The sequence below is a fragment of the Haematobia irritans genome, chromosome 2, assembly GCF_050003625.1.
Source record: "Haematobia irritans isolate KBUSLIRL chromosome 2, ASM5000362v1, whole genome shotgun sequence".
NCBI lineage: Eukaryota > Metazoa > Arthropoda > Insecta > Diptera > Muscidae > Haematobia > Haematobia irritans.
In genome coordinates, this window is record NC_134398.1 from 122,552,108 (window position 1) to 122,575,944 (window position 23,837).

A 23,837-nucleotide genomic window follows, 5' to 3' on the forward strand; every position below is an offset into this window, starting at 1 on the left:
GCTGTGTATATATTGCGCCTACGGAGCTAGTATGCCACTAATATTGAGCCCATTATTAAAAAAGAGAAAATCGTTAAATTAGTGTGGGTAATAAATACAAATTTGTAAAAATCGAGCAACATTGTTATGTAAGAGGTACAAGTACGTATAAGTACGATCGGCTAGTACATCAAAATTTGAAATTTGCGTCACATTGGTTAATAAATAAGAGTACTATGGCCAAATTTGGGAAAATCGAGCGATTCATATATATGGAAGCTATATCTAAATCTGAACCAATTTGCATAATATTTTGCGGTTTTGATTAATACCACAAAAGGTTACCTTGTGCAAGATTTGAGTAAGATCAATTAAGAAATGAGGCCTGTATGGTCAAACATAAGGTTGTTAGGGGCGAATTTTTCAAAATCGGGCGATACATATATGGGAGCTATATCTACATCTTAACCGATTTCGATGAAATTTTGCACATATAGTTAGTACTATAGAGGACTGGATCTAGCCAACTTTTAGTAAGATCGGTTAATAAATAAGGGTTCTATGGCCAAATTTGGGAAAATCGGGCTATACATATATGGGAGCTATATCTAAATCTGAACCGATTTCGATGATTTTTTGCACATATAGTTAGTGCTATAGAAGACTACATTTAGCCAAATTTGGGTAAGATCGGTTGATAAATAAAGGTTTTGTGGCCAAATTTGGGAAAATCGGGTGATACATATATATGAGAGCTACATCTAAATCTGAACCGATTTGGATGATTTTTTGCACATATAGTTAGTGCTGTAGAAGATTATATTTAGCCAAGTTTGAGTAAGATCGGTTGATAAATAAAGGTTTTGTGGCCAAATTTGGGAAAATCGGGAGATACATATATATGAGAGCTATATCTAAATCTGAACCGATTTGGATGAAATTTTGCAGACTTGAGGGGCTATAGAAAAGATTACCTTTTGCCAAATTTCGTGATGATCCGTTTGAAAAAAACGCGCAACGTGACCCCATTTGTCGAAATCGGGCGATACATATATATGGGAGCTATATCTAAATTTGATCCGATTTCTTCCAAATTCAATAGCGTTTGTCCTTGTGCCCAAAAAACTCCCTGTACCAAATTTCATCAAAATCGCTTAATAATTGCGACCGGAATCCTGTGAACAACAAATACATGGACAGACGGACGGACACCAAGCGCTAGATCGACTCAGGAGGTGATTCTGAGTCGATAGGTATATATTTTATGGGGTCTAAAATCAATATTTCTGGTAGGCACATTTTTTGGCCGATCAAACTTATTATACCCTGACCACTATGTGGTTTAGGGTATAAAAATGGCAACTTAAATTTCCAAATCCGGACTTGACTAGAATAGAAATTATGCTTTGTTCGAAGTAAATAAGTCTATCAAATAAAGTGGTGAAAAAAATATCATATTGGTAAACGATTTTTTGCTTTACTTTGTCAAGATACGAAAAAGCAACAAATTTACAGACGATATCATTAATTATGAAGAATTTTTCAGAGTTATTAAATCAAACAAAATTATCTTTCATTTTAGGATACCTAATTTTAAGTCGAATCTATAAACTATAAGGACAAAACGACTTCATTGAAAAGTTTATCGACTTTGGACAAAGAAAAAAAATATATCGCAGAAATGCGTCTTCTATACACTCAAAAAAAGTTTACTTGGATCAAAGATTTTGACCTTCCCTTAATGATTTTGGTATTGATTCCAAGCCAAAGATGCGGTTTCTTGAAAATAAAGACAATTTTTAGCGACCTATCTGGCTTTAACCCTTATACTACGTTGGGTATTAGGTCGTATTTTTCATCACCGAATTTCTTAGTTTTGGATTATAATTAAAAGTTCTTACTATTCAGCATGAATTAAGCAAATGCACTGAGTGATAGAAATTGTTAATTATATTCGAACAGTAAGATATGCGGTGTTGAAAAATACGATATGGGTCATCAAATGACTCTAACGTAGTATAAGGGTTATATCTAGGACCAATAAAATTAAAATTAGGCTACAGATCTCTTTTATCAAATTTTCATTCTCTTTTCGCGGTTTATTAATAAAGGTACTCACGAAGAAACAAATGCCAGTTTAAAATCCAAATAATTACGGATACTTCAAAGTAAAAAATGTTTTCTTAATTAAAAAAACTTTAAACCAAAGACGCTAAATCTTCAAAATAAGTCGTAGCCTATATTTGAAGCGTTTTTATCTTAAATCTAAAGTTTCAATATTTCAGTTCATTTAAGGACAATTTTTTTTTAAATCAAAACTGTGTTTCTTTACTTAGGAAAATTAGCCTTACTTCAATGACATGCGACTTTAACGGAGGGATGCAAATTTACAAAATATGTGTCCTAAATTTAATGAAAAACATTTTTGAAACAAAGATTATAAACTTTAGTTTAATTAAAACTTTATTATTTTAAAGAAATTTGTCCATGTAGGTTGCGTAATATCACGTAAATATTTTTTTCAGTGTACTAAGCAAAATTTGTAGTAATATTGTCAACAAAGCAAAAAAAACGCACATGCAGAAAAAAAGACATTGACCTAAAAATTTGGTATTAATATAGGTCGGAAAGTATTACCAATGAGTCATATCGGTCAACCTTTAGGTAAAGGAAAGGAAAAAGTACGTCATGAGGATGAATCTTTACATCACGGTGACGAATTTTTCGTCAAAAATGAGCTAACGTAACATTTCATACCATTGACGATTTTTTCGTCATAGCGATGAATTGAATTCATCCCTGTGACGAACTTATTTACATCCCATATACAACTATGTTACGTCCAGATGATGAATGTATTTCATCTACACGCAAAGAAAAAAAAACGTTTGGAAAACGTGTACCGAAAACATTTTTCTTTTGTTAGAGTTTTTTGAATTGCTTCGAAAATTTTAAACTTTTATCACCAAAAAAATTCGTTTGTTACAAAATTTTTATTTTTTCAATAAAAAAAGTTATTTTTGAAACAACAACACAGGCCAATTCGTTTATATCAAACACTGTTCTTTTCTGACTTTAGGTCTTTAATAAGACACATTTTACAGTTCAAAATTTAATATACTACAATGTAATGTTGAACATTTTTTCGGAATCTTCCGAACATATCTGGAATATATGTGAAAAAAAAAAAACAAAACAAAATTGGTCGAAGCAGGGATCGAATCCACGACCCTTGGCATGCAAGTCGGACGTAGCAACCACTGCTCCACGGTGCCAAACTAAATGTTTGTTTCTGTTAAATAAACTTTGTTTATTCGGTTCGTGTGCGCCGTAAGCTATGCTATATAAATATGACTTATATGGATAATTATCTATTGATGACCATAACAGGTACATAGCTCAGTGGTTAGTGTGTTGGCTTACAAAGTGCATGGTCCGCGGTTCGATTCTCCGTCCAGGCGAAAGGTAAAAAAAAAAATTTTAAATTTATAAAATCGTGTAATTTCTTCTACATTGTCGGTATTACAGGAAAAGGTGTTAAGAACTAAAAAACCTCGTGGATGTGAGAAAGATGTGAGGGAAAATGCAATTAGCAAGAAAACAATGTTTTTTTGAGTTAGTCTTTATGAATTTTTTTTACATCCTGGAAAGAATAAACGTTTATCACAAAAAGTATATACTTTTCTTCCAAATACACTTCCTTACAGCGAAAAGCAAATGAGAAACGAACTTTGTTTGTCTAAAATTTCGTTTGGGAGGAAAGAATTATTTTTTTGCGTGTATGTGATGATATTTTTCGTATCTGCGATTATTCTCTTTCATCCATGCGATAATGCAATTCTTCAAAAGTACGATTCTCGTTCGTCATCGCTACGAACGCCATCGTCATGCGTGCGTCCGTCCGTTAAAGCCGTATGCCTTTGAACTAAGGCAAATTTTCCTTAAAATAAAGAAACACAACAAATCTTTCTTAAATTAGCATATATTGAGTCTTTAGATTTAAGATAAAAAGGCTTCAAGTTTTTTGTGGGTTTGTGTTTTGAATTAACGAAACATTTTTTCTTTTAAGTATCCATTATAAATTGCAATTTTATACCCTGCGCCACACTGTGGAACAGGGTATTATAAGTTAGTGCATATGTTTGCAACACCCAGAAGGAGACGAGATAGACACATGGTGTATTTGGCAAAAATGTTCAGGGTGGGCTCCTGAGTCGATATAGCCATGTCCGTCTGTCCGTGAACACATTTTGTAATCAAAGTCTAGGTAGCAGTTTTAGTCCAATCGACTTCAAATTTGGCACAAGTATGTGTTTTGGCTCAGAATAGAACCCTATTGATTTTGGAAAAAATCGGTCCAGATTTAGATATAGCTCCCATATATATATTTCGCCCGATATGGACTTATATGACCCCAGAAGCCAGAGTTTTACCCTAATTTGCTTCAAAATTTTGCACAAGAAGAACAATTAGTACTATAGTCAAGTGTGCCAAATTTCATTGAAATCGGTTCAGATTTAGATATAGCTCCCATATATATCTTTCGCCCGATATGGACTAATACGGTCCCACAAGCCAGAGTTTTACCCCAATTTGGTTGAAATTTTGCACAGGGAGTAGAATTAGCATTGTAGCTATGCGTGCCAAATTTGGATGAAATCGGTTCAGATTTAGATATAGCTCCCATATATATGTTTTTCTGATTTTGACAAAAATGGTCAAAATACCATTATTTTCCTTGTAAAATCGCCACTGCTTAGTCGAAAAGTTGTAAAAATGACTCTAATTTTTCTAAACTTCTAATACATATATATCGAGCGATAAATCATAAATAAACTTTTGCGAAGTTTCCTTAAAATTGCTTCAGATTTAAATGTTTCCCATATTTATTTACTAACATTGTGTTCCACCCTAGTGCATTAGCCGACTCAAATTTTGAGTCTATAGATTTTGTAGAAGTCTATTAAATTCTGCCCAGATCGAGTGATATTTAAATGTATGTATTTGGGACAAACCTTTATATATAGCCCCCAACACATTTGACGGATGTGATATGGTATCGAAAATTTAGATCTACAAAGTGGTGCAGGGTATAATATAGTCGGCCCCGCCCGACTTTAGACTTTCCTTACTTGTTTTAACTGACTTAGTCTTCCGAGTTTGATTAAAAAGTTAATTGTATCAATTAATTTTTTAATTAAAAATTTTCAATCATTGACTTAATTACCTTAATGCTTAATTACCTTAATCTTATTTAAAAAATTAATTGTATCAATTAATTTATTACTTGGAAAATTGTTCAACTTCAATAAATTTTTTAAAGGGAAATATTTTGGTGATTTTTTTTTCTGGCTATGTTTGTCAAATTTATTTGGACAATGTCCATTATACTGCATGATGGTTGGATGTTTTTTTGTTCTAAATTGTGAAAATTCGTAAAGTATATAGATACATAGAGACTTGTTTGAGAACACTTTGAATTTTAGTAGGAAATTACAGTAAAGAAAACGAATAAATACGACCCTATTACACTTTGTTAACTGTTGAAAAAAAAAAACAAACATTTTTGACATTTTAAACATTTTATTTTGCATTAGTTCGCGACCTTTTTGTAGAGGTTTACAAGTTCAATGAAGCAAAGATAGATATCATTGCGGCTTTTGGCAGCTAAAACAAAATTTCATACAACCTAGACGATCAAATTTCAACGTCCATTGACCAGCCGGTGAATCCCCTAGGGAGCCAAAAAAACCTCATCTCTTACACACAAAAATTTCATTTTGATATCTTTATCCGTGTCAAAGTTGCATAATTATGCATAATTATTTCTGTGCTTTGTTTGCTTTCTGTACCCCAATGCGTATAAGCAACTAAATCGAACACTGCATTACTCATTCAACCCCAGGGACTAATGAACCCCAAATTAAATCTCAGAAAAAAACACACACACATTTAATTAGAATTGATTTATTTCCATTTATTATTATTTTATTTGTATTTTTATTACTATTCAACTCTCTGGTTTTACCATCTCCCATTGCATTTTGCTACGCATCTTCAAACAAACTTTGACACATGTGTAAACCAATAGAGATACATGTGGGTGGATGTAGGTATGTATGCACATATCCATATAGACGAATACACAGATACATATGGAAATTGATTTGTTTGTTTCATAAATTAAGAATACTTAAATTTAAATTTTATTTTTTATTACACATATCAACTATATCTTCTAGCATTTATGTCACTTTATTTCTAGATCATTCAATTATTTATGATTTATAAATTAATTTAGATTTATATTTATTACAAAGTTTACTAGATGATGTCGTTTTTTTTTTTTGAAAATGACTATGCTTTTACTTTAAACAATTACTTTTTTGGGGGGTTTGGTTTTCACTTTATGTTATATGATTTTCTAGTTTAATTTGTTTTTACCTTTTTTTTAATAATTTATTCATTGTTTTGTTTTTAACATTTCACATGGTATGGACATTATTCTCAATGGAATAGAGTTTTCTCAGGATTTGTTTCTGTGTTATCTTTTTGTTTATTCATTGACTTATTGGTAATAAATTTTTCAAAAAAAAATCTTTGTTTTTGGTTTTATGCTTCGTTATTTGTTTGTCTAGGGGCTTAGATTAGGCCTTTGGCAAAACATATTCTCTGCAACTCCCCTCTCACCCATTTGAAATGTTCTCCGAATGTAGGTGGACAGTGAGAGGAAATTCTCAAAAGATTTGTTTTTCCAACAGTAGTTAGCCTATGACAATATTTGCATGAGAATGAATGGCCTATGTGTATGAGTGTGTATGTGTGTGTTTGAAGAGTGTCTTACAAGTGGATACATTTAAAGAGAGTGTAAAAAGTGTATTTGAGTTTCAATTTTTTCTTCTTTGCAGGAAATGAAATTGCTGTTTTGTGGTTTTATTTCTCTTCTAGTTCGAAAACACTTCATTATTTTTATTAAATTTATTCGTATGTGTATTGACAATTGAAGCTTTTGGCTTTTTTTTCTGGGAGGGGGATCTGTGAAAAAGTGATTTAATTTGCTTAGTACAAACGAATCATGTTTTTTTTTTGGCTTTATGATTTTATTTATGCACTTAGATTTATATTTTGTTTTGTTTTTCTCTTAATTTGTATATCCATTTTTTCTAGACAACATTGATATAGTAAAAAATTCGTTTCATTTATATTTTGTTTTAAGTGGGTGTTGTTTTATTTTATTGGTTTTAGTTTTTTCCTAACATATAAACAATTTTTATTAGTTTTATAAAAACAGTGTTAAACGAATAGCTTTTAATTATCTTCTAGCACTTGTGTAGGATATAAGAAATTTCTCAGTCCAATGGGAAGTTTTTTTGTTTTTAATTTGTACATGTTTTTTTTAGCAATATCATAGAAAACAAAATGAGTAACATATATTTTGAAATAAATGTGAAATTTTTGAAACAAACCAAAAATTAATAAAATAGGCTTGAGATTTGTTGGATAAAAAGGCTAAAATTTATTGAAGGGAACCCATACATTTAGTGAAGATCACTGCTTATGTATGACATATAAAATATGCCGTAATGCTACACAAAAATTTATGGACATAGAATAGTTGAGTGACTGATTAGCGACTGACTAACTAAAAATAGATTTCAATCTCTTATAATATAACGTAATGTAATGTAATAACAAAATTAAATCGAAAAAAAATAAGATTAAGGTATTGTAGCTATATGAGAAGATGATGCACAGTGGTGGTGAAAAAATGATTCAACTAGGGAGAAATGATTCTCGTATGTAATTGTGTATGTGTATTTAATAAAAAATTGGCATATAAGACCCAAATTGAATCATCTCACCCAGCCAGATTTTACTAGAGACTATGGAAATGTGGATTAGCCAATACTGAAACATATGTATAGTCAGATGGATATCTGGCATTTTCTTTTCAATATCATAATAATACCAATTCCTTAATCTTTATGTCCAATTAGCTCGGATTTAAAATTGTAATAAACCCTCTAATACACAAGCCCGCCTTTAGGGGGGGCTTTATTTAATAAGAAAGCATTTAGTAAAACACACCTTAAGACAACAAAAATGGGCAAAATAAAAAGAAAACTTATTTGAAACTATTCAAGAGACTTTGCAGCATATGCTGAATTTCACGGTATAAATTTTTCTTGCTTAGTTCTCTTGCTTTTGTGTTGTTAACATTGAACATTTAATCAGCTGGCAAAAAAATTGGGGCATTAGAATGATACGCACTGAGTGATTTTACAAATTTAATATGCTATAAAATATGGGTCCTTTGCTGTCAATTGCTGGATAGATTTTTTGGAAATTGGTATATGTGTGGTAAAAATTGGTACAATTATATACTAAATAGTACTTTTCATTTTTTCATATTGTCGGATTATTCATGTCTATAGATATAAATTTCCTTATAGACAAATAAAGATATTTAAAACTAGAAATATGTGATGTCCAAAATCTTGCGAGAGATGCAGGAGACTCCGATATTTTTCAAATTTCGTTCTGTTTTTGGTATTTTAGGTGCAAAACTGCAACTTCAAAAATACAAAATACTTACGGCGCAGAAATGGTGGCACAGTTACTTGTGATTAAATGTGTGCCAACTATTGTGTTGACAGCTTTTTCGTTCCTAAAATTTGGCGCAGGATAAGACAAATGCTTACAATATCAACTATGTTTAATATGTTTTCAATTAATTGTATTTAAAAACCTTTTCAATAAACAATTAATTGATTTATTTAATTGTTTTATATAAACTAAAATACACATTCACAAAAATACAGTTTTTGAATTGGCGGCTATGATTGATGTAATCATTTAATTGCATTGTTCTTCTATATTGACCACTTCATCTTTTTATTAACTAAAATACGAATTTTGAATTGAAGCTTCTCTAATATTAAACTCCATGGTGTGATTTATTGACAATGTGCTAAAGCAGTGCCTTGAGATTGAAATGAATGATATAGGACACGAAAGATACGTTCTCAATATTATTTCGAATGACAATCCAAACGATGACTTTTTAAAATTTAAAAACACGACTTTCGAAAATTCCGATTAATTTTCAAGTCAAATCGATTTTTGGTGACTCACAAGAGCACATTCACTTTTCGATTCAAAATTGACTTTTAGTTTTTTTTTAAAGTTCGAATTTCCAATTTTGGTCACTATAAAAATTCGACTTAGACCTCTTAAAGTTAAGTCATAAAAAATCACCAGGCTACCATATGTGAAAATGTGAAATAATTCTGTTCGATTTAATTAAATATGCTTGTGTCTAATTCTTCAGGAAATACTACTCGCATAAATCCATTCATGTATCGATTTTATTTAAAAAAAGTATACTGTGCCAACTCATTTTAGATTATCTTCAAGGGAATTCTAAATCCTCAATACAATGTAACATATTTCCATCTACTCGATTGTCCTCTATAAAAGAAAGTTGAAGGAAGATATGCAATTTCCAGTCCTTTCCATCACAGAGCCTTAGTTGGCCATAAATTTAATTGTGAATTGATGCGATTACAAAGTTTTGCTTTGAAAGGCATTGGCTATGTTGATTGAAATGTTGCCATTTTGTATTTCATTGCAAGTTTACCTATGTATGGCTGTATTTATTTGTTTATAGTCATTTACTTACATATGCAGGTAGGTACATTAAAGTAGGTATTAATAACCCAGCAACAAATTTTCAAATTTTTGGAAGCGCTAGACTAATTCCAGGGCTTACTGAAGCGATTATAGCTCTGCTTTATTCTTCGGCAATAGCGCAAACGAGAATCTAAATTTTTTGTCATGCAGATATTTTGCCTCATCATTCCCACAAAATGCCGCAGTACGGTGTATTAATTTGGTTAACATGAATTTATTTCATTTCGGAAAGAATGTATGAAGCGGATATTAATGTATGGTCGGGAAGTAACACCTAAAAAAGAGCGCTTTCATCAGCTATAAAGCAGTATCTTCTTCATATTAATGGTGTTGATCAAGCTCACTTATTTGGAGAATAATGCGCTCTTTTTTAGTAGAGATGTCCTGAGCGGATCTAAAGATCTCCATTAAAATCCGCTTCAAAAATTCCCTCTGAAATGAAATAAATTCATGTTTACCAGGAATACATCTAACTGTCCGGTTTAATGATGACTTTCTGATTTAAATTGATTTAAAATGGATAATTGTGCGCCGCCGAATAGACAAATTTATATCAACTTAGCCGTCAAGCCGCCGCCGGAGGAAAAATTTAGTGTCAGGCGCCGCCGAAAAAAATGGGCCGGCTTCAATCTCTTGTTAGGAGTTAGGAAAATTGAAATAATGAAATGAAAGTCATGAATGTGCTCATGACCCGGATACACACGATCAATTCGCAGAACATCAAGCCACGGACAGCCACAATGTAACCGCTGGGCCGATTTTGTATCAAATTAGCCACTTTTTGCAAACGGGGATACTTAATATGTAATAATTTTTACAGTTTTGTGCCACCTTTTCCACCTGCTGTGATAGTCTTTAATTCAAAATATATATCAAATATTTCAGATATTTTTTATACATTTTGATCCCAGATACACATAAAATTAAGTATAAGATGGGTGTCTTAACAACCCAGTTTTTGTTTTATCCTGAAGCAATGCAAAATTTGATCAGAAGTAATTACTTTTTCATTGGCTTTTTTTTTCTTCACCCGCTAAATAGTAGAACAAACGTTGACATCACGCCGATATCACAAAAATAAGTAAATATTTTTCGACAAATTCAAGAAAATTTATTAATCATAATTAACTTGTTAAATGTTGTAGTTTGAAGGAAAAAAATTGAGTTTAAAATTGCAAAAATTTAAAGAAATAAAGAACTATTTTGTGAGAAGTACGAATTTACTTCATTTAACTAACGTACGCAAAAAATTGTTAGAGTAAAAGAAACTTTCTCCAAACATAATAATTCCAGTAATTAAAATAAAGTTAAATTGGCTTTACTGAAAACGAGGGTTCACTTTTTTTTTGAGTGTAGTAAATTCCATGTCAGCCGAGAGATGAATCGGTACATTTCTCAAAAAATTGTTTTTGGAAATGTCCATATTTCATATTCATCCTTTAAAACCAGAAAAATGAAAAAAATAAATAAATTTATTGCAAAAAGGGCTTAAGCCCATTTCTGGAACAGCATTTAGAAATGTACATTAAAAGTAATGATCCATGTTTTTTTCTGCGAAATAATCGAATTTACCAGTCGATTCAATTTCCCTTTTGTATAATAATGATCTCAGTGGACAATTGATCCGCCTAAAAATATGCAAAGAAAAATTTCTATGGTCGATAAATCGAATTTTTCTTCTGAATATTAAATTGCAAGGACTGTTATTTTTTTCGGAAAATGTTGTGTCACTTTCAATGGTAGCGCCGTTGAGCCGAAGCCAAAAAACTGTGTGGAAGCAAGTAAATATATATGTCTCGATTACAATATCCTCTACACAGAAAAAAATTTCCTTAGTTAAACTAACGCTACATTTAACTGATTTTTATTGTAAAAAAATATTTGTTAGTAGTTAAATTTTATTACTTTTTGCGAAATTTTCCACAGCCCAATGAAATTTTCGTTTTTTTTAAGTATGTCTCAAATATCTTATGAACTAAACGTGAGTATAAGTTCGATGACCGTACACATAAGTTCAATATGAGCTAAAGCAAATTCGTACGATTCCCAAAAATAGTAAGATGGTTAAAACGGTCATGATATGGCGCCAATCTTCTATTAGAGGGTGTAATTTCGTAAAGTGTAGTTAAAAAGTACTACAGGGCATTAAATTTTCCTGGTTTTAACAACGATTTGTGGAAATCTCAAAATGTGTAGCAAAATTTAGATCAATTTTCTTACGAGTTAGTTTATTCTTCCTTAAAAGAGATAACTTTTTTTCGGTGTCTAATGGAAGTGTGGTGCTCTCCATATTCCTTCCAACAGGCCAAATTTATGTGCCACTTTTTTAAATTATGTGTTCCACCTTTTATTACGAGTGCCACTCACTATTCTCTACAGAAACGCTGGCGCCCCAAACCAAAAAACCCATGTCAAAGCAAGTAAAAAATAATAAATAAGGTACCATCTTTTCCCTCAATGGTTCTATCCGAATTCCTTCCGGCAGACCAAACTTTCAACAAGGACTCTATTCGGATTAAAATAATCCCGACAAATTTTAAAACTAATGGGATTGCAACAAAGTGTTTTCAGCTTTAGTATCAGGTTCTATACCCCGGCATAAGAATAAAATTCTTAATTGTGTGAGTTTGTAGCAAAAGCCTTTCGATTTTAACCCAATCTTATGTGCACATGCATATGAAATATTTATGCATCATCAAATATACACATGTACATTCTCACATAGCTATGATATAGGACACATACATTTACAAAATTATGTGTACTATAAAATATTTATTTGGTTTTACTCGAAAAACAAATCAATTGACCTTAATAATGGTCCGAGTGGATCAGAATCATTTGCAATGACTTCAAATATAAACAAACTTTCAGAGAAATTGATGGTCATCAGAGTATGTACCTGTATGGGAAAATGCGCCTTTATGTTTTATTTAGTAGAAAAGGCTTATGGGGATTATGACTTTTATATTTGTTGATGTCCAATGCAATGCGAAAGCGAATTAAATATAAAAAACTTTAATATCCTTTTAATATCAATAGTTTTCGAAGGATATTTAATTGGACCAAGAGATGTGTAATTTTTGTGTAAAAAGAAAAGAATTTTAAGAAAAAGAATTAAGAAAATAATCTAAAATTTTTTTTTAGATACACGAATTGCATTTTCGTAAAAGCATTACTAAAAAAATTAATTATGTCTAATAAATTTTCTTGAATTTGTTGAAAAATATTTACTTAATACTGTTTAGTTAAAATTTTCGAAAAATAATCTAAATTTTCTAAAATTAACCAAAATTTTTCTTGCTGGTGGGTTCACTGTTTTTTCAGTGTAATTTATTGTATTGATGTATCCTCATCGAGTGGTTTGGATCCACGGTTGCTACTCGAGCAAAAAATAATCTACAAATTGGAGAACATTTTACCAAACAAATCTTATTTCGCAAAATTTTATTTCTTTAGAAAATTTTTTCAAAATTCTCTTTCTATAGAAAATTTGGTAAAAATTTTCTTGCTATAAAAAATGTTGTAAAAATTTTATTTCCATAGAAAATTTTGTCAAAATTTTATTTCTATAGAAAATTTTGTCAAAATTTTATTTCTATAGAAAAGTTTGTCAATTTTTTTTCTACAGAAAATTTTGTCAAAATTTTATTTCTACAGAAAATTTTGTCAAAATTTTATTTCCATAGAAAATTTTGGCAAAATTTTATTTCTATAGAAAATTTCGTCAAAATTTTATTTCTATAGAAAATTTTGCCAAAATTTTATTTCTATAGAAAATTTTGTCAAAATTTTATTTCTATAGAAAATTTTGTCAAATTTTTTTTTCTATAGAAAATTTTGTCAAAATTTTATTTCTATAGAAAATTTTGTCAAAATTTTATTTCTATAGAAATAAAATTTTGACAAAATTTTCGATAGAAATAAAATTTTGACAAAATTTTCGATAGAAATAAAATTTTGACAAATTTTTATTTCCCTAGAAAATTTTATCAAAATTTTATTTCTATAGAAAATTTTGTCAAAATTTTATTTCTATAGAAAATTTTGTCAAAATGTTATTTCTATAGAAAAATTTGTCAAAATTCTGTTTCTACAGAAAATTTTGTCAAAATTTTATTTCTATACAAACAGAATTTTGTAAAAATTTTATTTCCATAGAAAATTTTATCAAAATTTTATTTCTATAAAAAAATTGTCAAAATTCTGCTTCTATAGAAAATTTTGTCGAACGTTTGTTTCTAGAGAAAATTTTGTCAAACTGTATTTCTAAAGAAAACTTTGTCAACATTTTATTTCTACAGAAAATTTTGTCAAAATTTTATTTCTAAATGCATATATCATCTGTGATGCGCATTTAGACTGATTGTCTGTACGAAGTACACATAGTGTACCGTAGTACATGTAATGATATAATGGCATTATTTATTAGCCTATCATTACCAGTTATTTTTATGGTGTATGGAAACGTGAAAATGTTGTCCAAAATGGTTGGGAAGACAGCTGTTTCGGATTTCCACATCCTCATCAGTTCCCTTTATTGGACGATCTACTGATCTCAATTATTAGACTATGTTGGTAAGTCATTCTTATATTGCAAAGAACGAGCTTAAGCCAATCCAACATGTCCAAAAAAAGAAATGCAGTAGAAAACATTTTCACCTTCCAATTACACCACTCCAGTATGTTGCCGTCGGCAACTGATTTACTGGAGATTGAATGCCATACAATGACATTCGATGGCCGTATGCTGCCTGTTTCCATTGTTTTTGTTGTTTTCGTTCAGTCGTTTTGTTTTTAAATGCATATATCATCTGTGATGCGCATTTAGACTGATTGTCTGTACGAAGTACATATAGTGTACCGTAGTACATGTAATGATATAATGGCATTATTTATTAGCCTATCATTACCAGTTATTTCCATACACCATAAAAATAACTGGTAATGATAGGCTAATAAATAATGCCATTATATCATTACATGTACTACGGTACACTATATGTACTTCGTACAGACAATCAGTCTAAATGCGCATCACAGATGATATATGCATTTAAAAACAAAACGACTGAACGAAAACAACAAAAACAATGGAAACAGGCAGCATACGGCCATCGAATGTCATTGTATGGCATTCAATCTCCAGTAAATCAGTTGCCGACGGCAACATACTGGAGTGGTGTAATTGGAAGGTGAAAATGTTTTCTACTGCATTTCTTTTTTTGGACATGTTGGATTGGCTTAAGCTCGTTCTTTGCAATATAAGAATGACTTACCAACATAGTCTAATAATTGAGATCAGTAGATCGTCCAATAAAGGGAACTGATGAGGATGTGGAAATCCGAAACAGCTGTCTTCCCAACCATTTTGGACAACATTTTCACGTTTCCATACACCATAAAAATAACTGGTAATGATAGGCTAATAAATAATGCCATTATATCATTACATGTACTACGGTACACTATGTGTACTTCGTACAGACAATCAGTCTAAATGCGCATCACAGATGATATATGCATTTAAAAACAAAACGACTGAACGAAAACAACAAAAACAATGAAAATTTTGTTTCTATAAAATTTTTGACAATATTTTATTTCTATAGAAATTTTATTTCAAAGAAAAATTTTGTCAACATTTTGTTTCCATAGAAAATTTTGGCAAAATTTTATTTCCATGGAAAAAAATTTTCAATTTTTTCTATAGAAAAATTTGTCACAATTTCTTTTCTATAGAAAATAATTTCTATAAAAGTTTGTGAAGTACTTCTTAATTGGAGAGGAATATTTTGCAGAATCTACGAAAGCATCAAGAATTCTACCGAACACCAAAACATCTACAATTTATTGCAAAATTTTACCAACTGTGGCAACCGTGTTGTGATCCCCAATTTATGGTGCGGAAGTTCACCGTTGGATCATCTCCAGTGAATTTTAAGTGGGCCTGTCATAGGACGGAAGTACTCCATTTTTGGAATCTTTGCATTTCATTAGAAGTTGTACATTGGAAGTTTATTTCAATGGAGAAATTTAAAAAATTAAGAAAACTAAAATTTTTGTCAACAATATTTTTTATTACACTTTTATTTTCTAATTTTTACAAATTGAAAACCTGTTTCCCTCATACATGGTGTTGAACCTGGGTATGTTGGCACCTAGCTCATTTGAACGCTCGGCCAAAAACGCCAGTGAAATTGAAGCATCGAAAGTCAATTAAAATGTTTGTGATATGACGTAACATTCTAACTACTTCGCGAGATGTTCTTTATTATTATGGATAAAAAATGAAGAACGCAGGTTCATTCACCAGCGGTGATTTTTTGCCAAATGTTTTTTTTTTTTAAACTTTTTCTTACAGAGTTAAAAATATTTTAACAAATTTTATTTTCAATATTTTTTTCTTCAGGATACAAAATTTTCCTAAAAAAACAGAAAGAAGATTTATTAAAAATTGTTATTATTTTTAATTAATGTTCTTCAATCTAAATAAAATTTTTAAATTAATTGTACCATAGGTTAAAGGTTAGGTTAAAGTGGCAGCCCGTTTAAGATTCAGGCTCACTTAGACTATTCAGTCCATTGTGATAACTTACCATGTTGACACATGTAATATTTTCAAAATAAACCTAAATTTGTTAACATTGTTGTTTTTTCGATTGAACGAAATGTCACAACAAATTGTCAATTAAAATGTTGATTTACTCTTGACAGGTAAATCATTATTGTGTTAATAAAAAATGAACTAAATAAAAATAAAACATCGAATAAAACACGTTAGCTAAACATTATTTTCTGTATTTTTAAAATATTTAAATTTAAATATTAAATTTAAATGTTCAAAGGAACTAAATTAAAAAAATATTGGTTTAATTAATCAAGCTATTGACTAAAAAATTAAAATACTCAATAAAATAACATTAGTTTCAAAATATTTTTTATTTTGAATTAAAATTACAAATGTGGACTGTCACAAAAAAATTGTTTAATTGAATTTCAAAAATGAAATGATTAATGGAGCTTTTAACTAAACACAAATATTAAAATATCCAATACCAAAATGGTATTAAAATTATAATTTTTTTTAAAGGTCAATTGTGTAAAATAATTTTTTAATTGAATATTCAAACGAAATCAGTTAAACCACTATTGAATTTTCCTTAATTGTTTAACTAAACAAGCCTTTAACTAAAAAAATAAATATGCAATGAAAACACTTTGTTATAATTTTACTTGTCATTTTTAAAAATTTTTACAATGTCTAAGTAAAAATTGTAAAAGATTGTGGACCGGTTTTTCAATGTTGGTTTTCGTGTCGAAAAAATAACTGATAATATGCAAAAAATTTAACTAACCTGTGGCTTATCCACCAGTAAATTACTAATCGCAGAATGAGAAACTGACCATAGTGGTCGCAGATAAGTTTTTAAAACTAACTCAAAATAACTCAAAAACTCAACTTTTGAGCTTTTTCGTTAAGTTTAAATATCCAATAAAAACTAATTAAAATTAAATAAACATTTTTATTTATTGGAAATAATGGAAAAATAAAAATATTTCTAATTAAACATTTTGGTTGGAAATACAATGAAACCTCTTAAACTTGGACACTTTGAAATGCGAACACCTCTCAAAAGTAGATACTTTTCGTGAGATGTAAGTTAGTTAAAATAAAATCTTTTTTTCTAATTTTTTAAATTAAATATTTTTTGAATATTCTAACGAACCCAATCAAAACAAGTATATACGGCCGTAAGTTCTACCAGGCCGAATCTTATGTACCCTCCACCATGGATTGCATAGAAACATCTACGAAAGACTGACATCCACAATCGAATTACTTGGGTTGTGGTATCTTAAAACTTCTTAACATCGTTTTCTAAATAAATTGTGAATTAGTCCGTACGTGGTAGATAAGTCTACAAATAATTACGAATCGACATGGACTTTTGCGCGGTATGTAGAGACCCAGAATTGTCGCTTATATCGGGGCTGAACTTGCTATGGACCAATTTTTGTGTGATTGGGGATCGATTTATCTGAGGGCTATATATAACTATAGACCGATATGGACCTGGTTAGGCATGGTTGTTAACGGCCATATACTAGCACAATGTACCAAATTTCAACTGACTCGGATGAAATTTGTTCCTCCAAGTGGCTCCAAAACCAAATCTCGGGATCGGTTTATATGGGGGCTATATATGATTATGGACTGATATGGACCACTTTTGGCATGGTTGCTAAATATCATATACTAACATCACGTACCAAATTTCAACCGAATCGGCTGAATTTTGCTCTTCCAAGGGGCTCCGGAGGTCAAATCTGGGGATTGGTTTATATGGGGGCTATATATTATTATGGACCGATATGAACCACTTCCTGCATGGTTGTTGGATACCATATACTAACATCACGTACCAAATTTCAATCGAATCGGATGAATTTTGCTCTTCCAAGGGGCTCCGGAGGTCAACTCTGGGGATCGGTTTTTATGGGACCTATATATAATTATTGACCGATTTCGACCAATTTTTGCATGGGTGTTTGAGGCCATATATTAACACCACTTACCAAATTTCAACTGAATCAGATGAATTTTGGTCTTCCAAGTGGCTCCGGAGGTCAAATCTGGTGATCGGTTTATATGGGGGCTATATATAATCATTGACCGATGTGGACCAATTTTTGCGTGGTTGGTGGACACCATATATTAACACCATGTACCAAATTTCAGCCGGATCGGATAAAATTTGCTTCTTTTAGAGCAATCGCAAGTCAAATTTGGGGGTCCGTTTATATGGGGACTATACGTAAAAGTGGACCGATATGGCCCATTTGCAATACCATCTGACCTACATCAATAACAACTACTTGTGCCAAGTTTCAAGTCGATAGCTTGTTTCGTTCGGAAGTTAGCGTGATTTCAACAGACGGACGGACGGACATGCTCAGATCGACTCAGAATTTCACCACGACGCAGAATATAAACTTAATGGGGTCTTAGAGCAATATTTCGATGTGTTACAAACGGAATGACAAAATTAATATACCTCCATATGTGACACAAATAAGTTAAAAACTGATTATTCAAAAGAACTCAAATAAAAAAATCACTGAGCTCTACGAGTAAAAATTGAGATATTTAATTTGATACGATTAGATAAGATGCAATAAATGGTAAGATCTAAACATATCTAATTACTATGGAAGCAGACCCGATCAGATCTCAATATTGGCCTAATCTTATGGTAGATCTCTTCAAATATGGAATTATATCTTATACTATCTTATTATATCTGGGCACATTTGCCTAAATCTAAGACGACCAAATTTGAGATCTAATCATATCTTTTATGATCCCCCAATTTTTGCACGTGTTGTTTTTTTGGTTTAATTAGTCAACCTTTAGAAAATCGGATAAAAAAACTTTAATTAAAATTAATTCCAAATTTATTCGATCGGATTTATATAAAAATTAAAAATGTCTGGGAAAAGAATTAGTTTGGAAGTACTGTGAAATCTCTCAAACTTTGATACATTCATCATAGGGAACACCTCTTAAAAATAGACAATTTTCGTCAAACGTTGTTTAGATCTTTTAATAAGTTTTGTCATACTTAAGAGCAGCTTTGAAAAAAAAATTACTTATAGTTGTTACATAATAAATGATAAATTGTTTTTTTTTTTTATAAAACGTTTGGAAATGAACCCTCTTATATCCTACAGCAAAGTGCCATTAAAGATTTCTTAACAAAATTACATTTAATAAACCACAAACATCACTTTTTATTTTAGTAATAAATTATTCTATTCAAAATTTGCCTATCATTAATATCATCACCATCATCGTCAGGGTATTCGTTTAAGCTTTTTTGGTTCATTTTTCATTTACGTTTTCTGTTGCGTTACGTTCTATTTCACACTTTTCTGATTTTTTTTTTTTTTTTTTGGTTTAAAAAGCTAAGCTTCCACGTTTTCTAGAATTCTTATGGTTTTTCTTTGTTTGTTTTATTTTATTTTATTTTCTTTTCCCCTATAAAATCATTTAGAAACTGAAAATTATAGAGCGAGAAATGAAGGCAGCAGCAGCGGCATAAATAAACCTAAGCGTAAATGTGGGTAAAATGATAAATTGACAAGTTAACGGAAACGGAAATTAAAAATTCCTCAGTGCTGTATTCGCTAGGAAACCGAAAGTGAAAATGATTATGATGTGGTGCGTGACAAATGTCACAGTGTGACTGGCAAGACTCTCCAAAGTGGCGAATATTTTCACCGTACTCCAATCACTAAGGCCGGCCAAGTTGCGGGAGGCAGCCCTCATCAGGTAGGTGGTATTGGCTTTCAAATCGGAAATGACAAAACGACGGCCATCTATAAGAGAAATTGAAACCACAAAAAAAAAACAACTTTGTAAACTAATCTACCATCAAACACTTCCCTCCAGTCAGACTTACCTCGATGGAAAAGGAAATCTTTTCGTTTGGCATAACTCCAGTTACCCGCACTGTATTTCAAATCCTTTTCGCTCATATACTCCACCCGATAGCCCAGTGTATTCATGTTATCCTCCACATTGGTATGTTTCACCGAGCGTATATCCAACTCGAAACTATGGGCATATGTCCGTCTCAATTGAAAACGTGACGGACCAGCCGGCTTCTGACCCTTGGATAATTTAATGACACGTTCCAGGGTACCAAGAGGATTTGCCACTTTACACTTGTAATCGCCTAAGTGGGATGCATTTAAAACGTGTATCTGCAACGTTGACCCATAATCGCCATAGAAGAGTCTATAGTTGCTGCCCCTTATGGAATGGCCATTATGGAGCCAGGCAAATGATGGCGGTGGTTCACCCATGGCATCGCATGATATATTCGTAACACCACCAATGTAGGCATATTGCAGTAATGACGTTGTATTATCGAACCAATAGGGTTTATCTGCAAAAAAAAAAACAAGAAACAAAGGAGGAAGGGAAATCAAGTTAGTGTATGAATGAAAGGCATATTAAAACGAGATGAGATTGTGGGTGTGAGATGGAGCAGAGCAATAAAAATGTGACCAGAAAACAAACAGATGTCCATTAAAGGCAGTTGTCAGCCATCGGCAAACATTTTTAAAATTTATGAATACTATATTGGAGCCTATTTTGAGGGAAGCTAAATTTATCATGGACTCTTTTTGCGCATTGGAATTAACTTCGGGTGTTTCAATAGAATCTAAAGTAGAAGAATAAAAAAGCCAAATTCGATAGGATTTGTTTTTTTTTTGGAAATTGGCTTCATGAAGCAAGAAGCCGACAATGTAAGTTCGAGGTGGAAATATACTTTTTATACCCTAAACCACATAGTGGTCAGGGAATAATAACTTTGATCTGCCAAAAAAATATGCCTACCAGAAATATTGGTTTTAGACCCCATAAAATATATACCGATCGACTCAGTATCACCACCTGACCCGAGTAAAAATCGAGAGATCTAATTTGATACGATTAGATATGACTAGATCCGAAAAATGGTAAGATCTAATCATATCTAATTACTATTGAATTAGATCTGATCAGATCTCAATATTGGCCTAGATCTAATGTCTTAGATATAATTATATCTATGCCTACATATAGTTGGATCTGATGTAATATCTCGTCATATATGGAATTATATATAATTATATCTTATTTTGTCTCATCATATCTTGGTAAATCTGCTTAGATCTAAAGGGGCCAATTTTGAGATCTAATCATATCTAATTAGATCCCCCAATTTTTACACGGGGAGTCGATCTAGCGATTGGTGTCCGTCCGTCTGTCCATGTATTTGTTGTTCACAGGATTCCGGTCGCAATTATTACCCGATCTTGATGAAATTTGATACGAGGTGTTTTTTGGACACAAGGACGAAAGCTATTGAATTTGAAAGAAATCGGATCAAATTTAGATATAGCTCCCATATATATATCGCTCGATTTCGACAAATGGGGTAACGTTGCACTTTATTACAAACGGATCGTCACAAAACTCATCACCCTTCAAGTCTGTAAAATTTCATCCAAATCGGTTAAGATTTAGATATAGCTCTCATATATATGTATCGCCCGATTTTCCCAAATTTGGCGATAAAATCCTTATTTATCAACCGATCTTACTCAAAGTTGGCTTACTATAATCTTCTATACTACTAACAATATGTGCAAAAAATCATCGAAATCGTTTCAGATTTAGCTATAGCTCCCATATATATGTACCGCCCGATTTTTCTAAATTTGGCTATAAAACCCTTATTTTCAACCGATAGTACTCAAAGTTGGCTAAATGTAATCTTCTATAGCACTAACCACTGAAGGGAAAAAATACGGTGGAAGCAAAAACTTGGCATGATAATGAGTTTCCGGACTCTGCCCCAGGGAAGTTAACAATAATTGATTGGTATGCAAAATTCAAGCGTGGTGAAATGAGCTCGGAGAACGCAGTGGACGCCCGAAAGAGGTGGTTACCGACGAAAACATCAAAAAATCCACAATATGATTTTGAATGACCGTAAAATGAAGTTGATCGAGATAGCAGAGGCCTTAAACCTTATACTATATTGGGTATTAGGTCGTATTTTTCATCTCCGAATTTCTTACTTTTGGATTATAATTAAAAGTTCTTAGTACTCAGCATGAATTCAGCATATGTTACCAATTAATGCACTGAGTGATGGAAATTATTAATTATATTCGAACAGTAAGATATGCGGTGTTGAAAAATACGATATGGGTCATCAAATGACCCCAACGTAGTATAAGGGTTAAAGATATCAAAGGAACGTGTTGGTCATATTATTCAACAATATTTCGATATGCGGAAGCTCTGTGCAAAATGGGTGTCGCGCGAGCTCACATTTGACCAAAAACAACAACGTGTTGATGATTCTGAGCGGTGTTTGGAGCTGTTAACTCGTAATACACCCGAGTTTTTCCGTCGATATGTGATAATGGATGAAACATGGCTCCATCACTACACTCCTGAGTCCAATCGACAGTCGGCTGAGTGGACAGCGACCGGTGAACCGTCTCCGAAGCGTGGAAAGACTCAAAAGTCCGCTGGCAAAGTAATGGCCTCTGTTTTTTGGGATGCGCATGGAATAATTTTTATGGATTATCTTGAGAAGGGAAAAACCATCAACAGTGACTATTATATGGCGTTATTGGAGAAGAAAAAAGTGTTGTTCCACCAGGACAAGGCACCGTGCCACAAGTCATTGAGAACGATGGCAAAAATTCATGAATTGGGCTTCGGATTGCTTCTCCACCCACCGTATTCTCCAGATCTGGCCCCAGCGACTTTTTCTTGTTCTCAGACCTCAAAAGGATGCTCGCAGGGAAAAAAATTGGCTGCCTATTCAGAGGCAAAACCGAAGGAGTACTACCAAAATGGTATCAAAAAATTGGAAGGTCGTTATAATCGTTGTATCGCTTTTGAAAGGAACTATGTTGAATAATAAAAACGAAATTTAACAAAAACAAGTATATAAAGCAGTAAATTCGGCCGGGCCGAATCTTAAATACCCACCACCATGAATCAAATATAATAGTTTACTTTGAAAACTCTTCGTCGTAGTGGGTTACTTGATAATATATAGAATTGTAGGGGGTTTGATGACAAATCTTCTCCCAAGCAAGTCAGTTCCCGAAGACAAACTTTAAAGATGTTACCTATGAAGACCAGATCAGATTCTGGATTTATGAGAACCAATTTTGTTTGAGTTTTAGAGAATTACAAACACATCGTGTATATGATGAAATTACGCCATGATTTGAAATCTTAAATCTATAGATTTTTTCCGCCATTATTTAAACAAATACGATGAGTTAAATCTGGAAATCTTACTTTCAGTTTCAAGCAATTTTCATGACCATGAAAGAAGTGTTTTCTTTTTTGAGAAACGTAATTTTAGACAAGCAAAGTTTTTTTTGACATTTTAGAGACAATCGTTTAATAAACGAAAATACTTTATAAGAAAAGGAAATTTCGTTTGTCTAAAATTTCATTATAGATTACTAATTTCCAGCAAATCGTATAAAAACTACGGATTCTAGAAGTTCAAGAAAGAAATAGGCATCATTTGCTACTCACATATTTGTGATCTTAAAATACCTCCAGATTTTCA

General features: G+C 31.7%; 1 protein-coding gene across 1 annotated transcript in view; it reads right to left on the bottom strand.

The window, feature by feature from the left end:
- Window positions 1-19,821: 19,821 nt before the first annotated feature.
- The window catches only part of LOC142223939 (fasciclin-2), a 165,820-nt gene continuing 161,804 nt past the window's right edge, over window positions 19,822-23,837 (bottom strand). The window contains exons 6-7 of the mRNA XM_075293745.1: window positions 20,139-20,627; window positions 19,822-20,055 (exon numbers count right to left, since the gene is read on the bottom strand). Of these exons, the coding sequence (XP_075149860.1) occupies window positions 19,838-20,055; window positions 20,139-20,627 (707 nt within the window). The 3' untranslated portion in view covers window positions 19,822-19,837. The remainder of the gene's footprint in view (window positions 20,056-20,138; window positions 20,628-23,837) is intronic.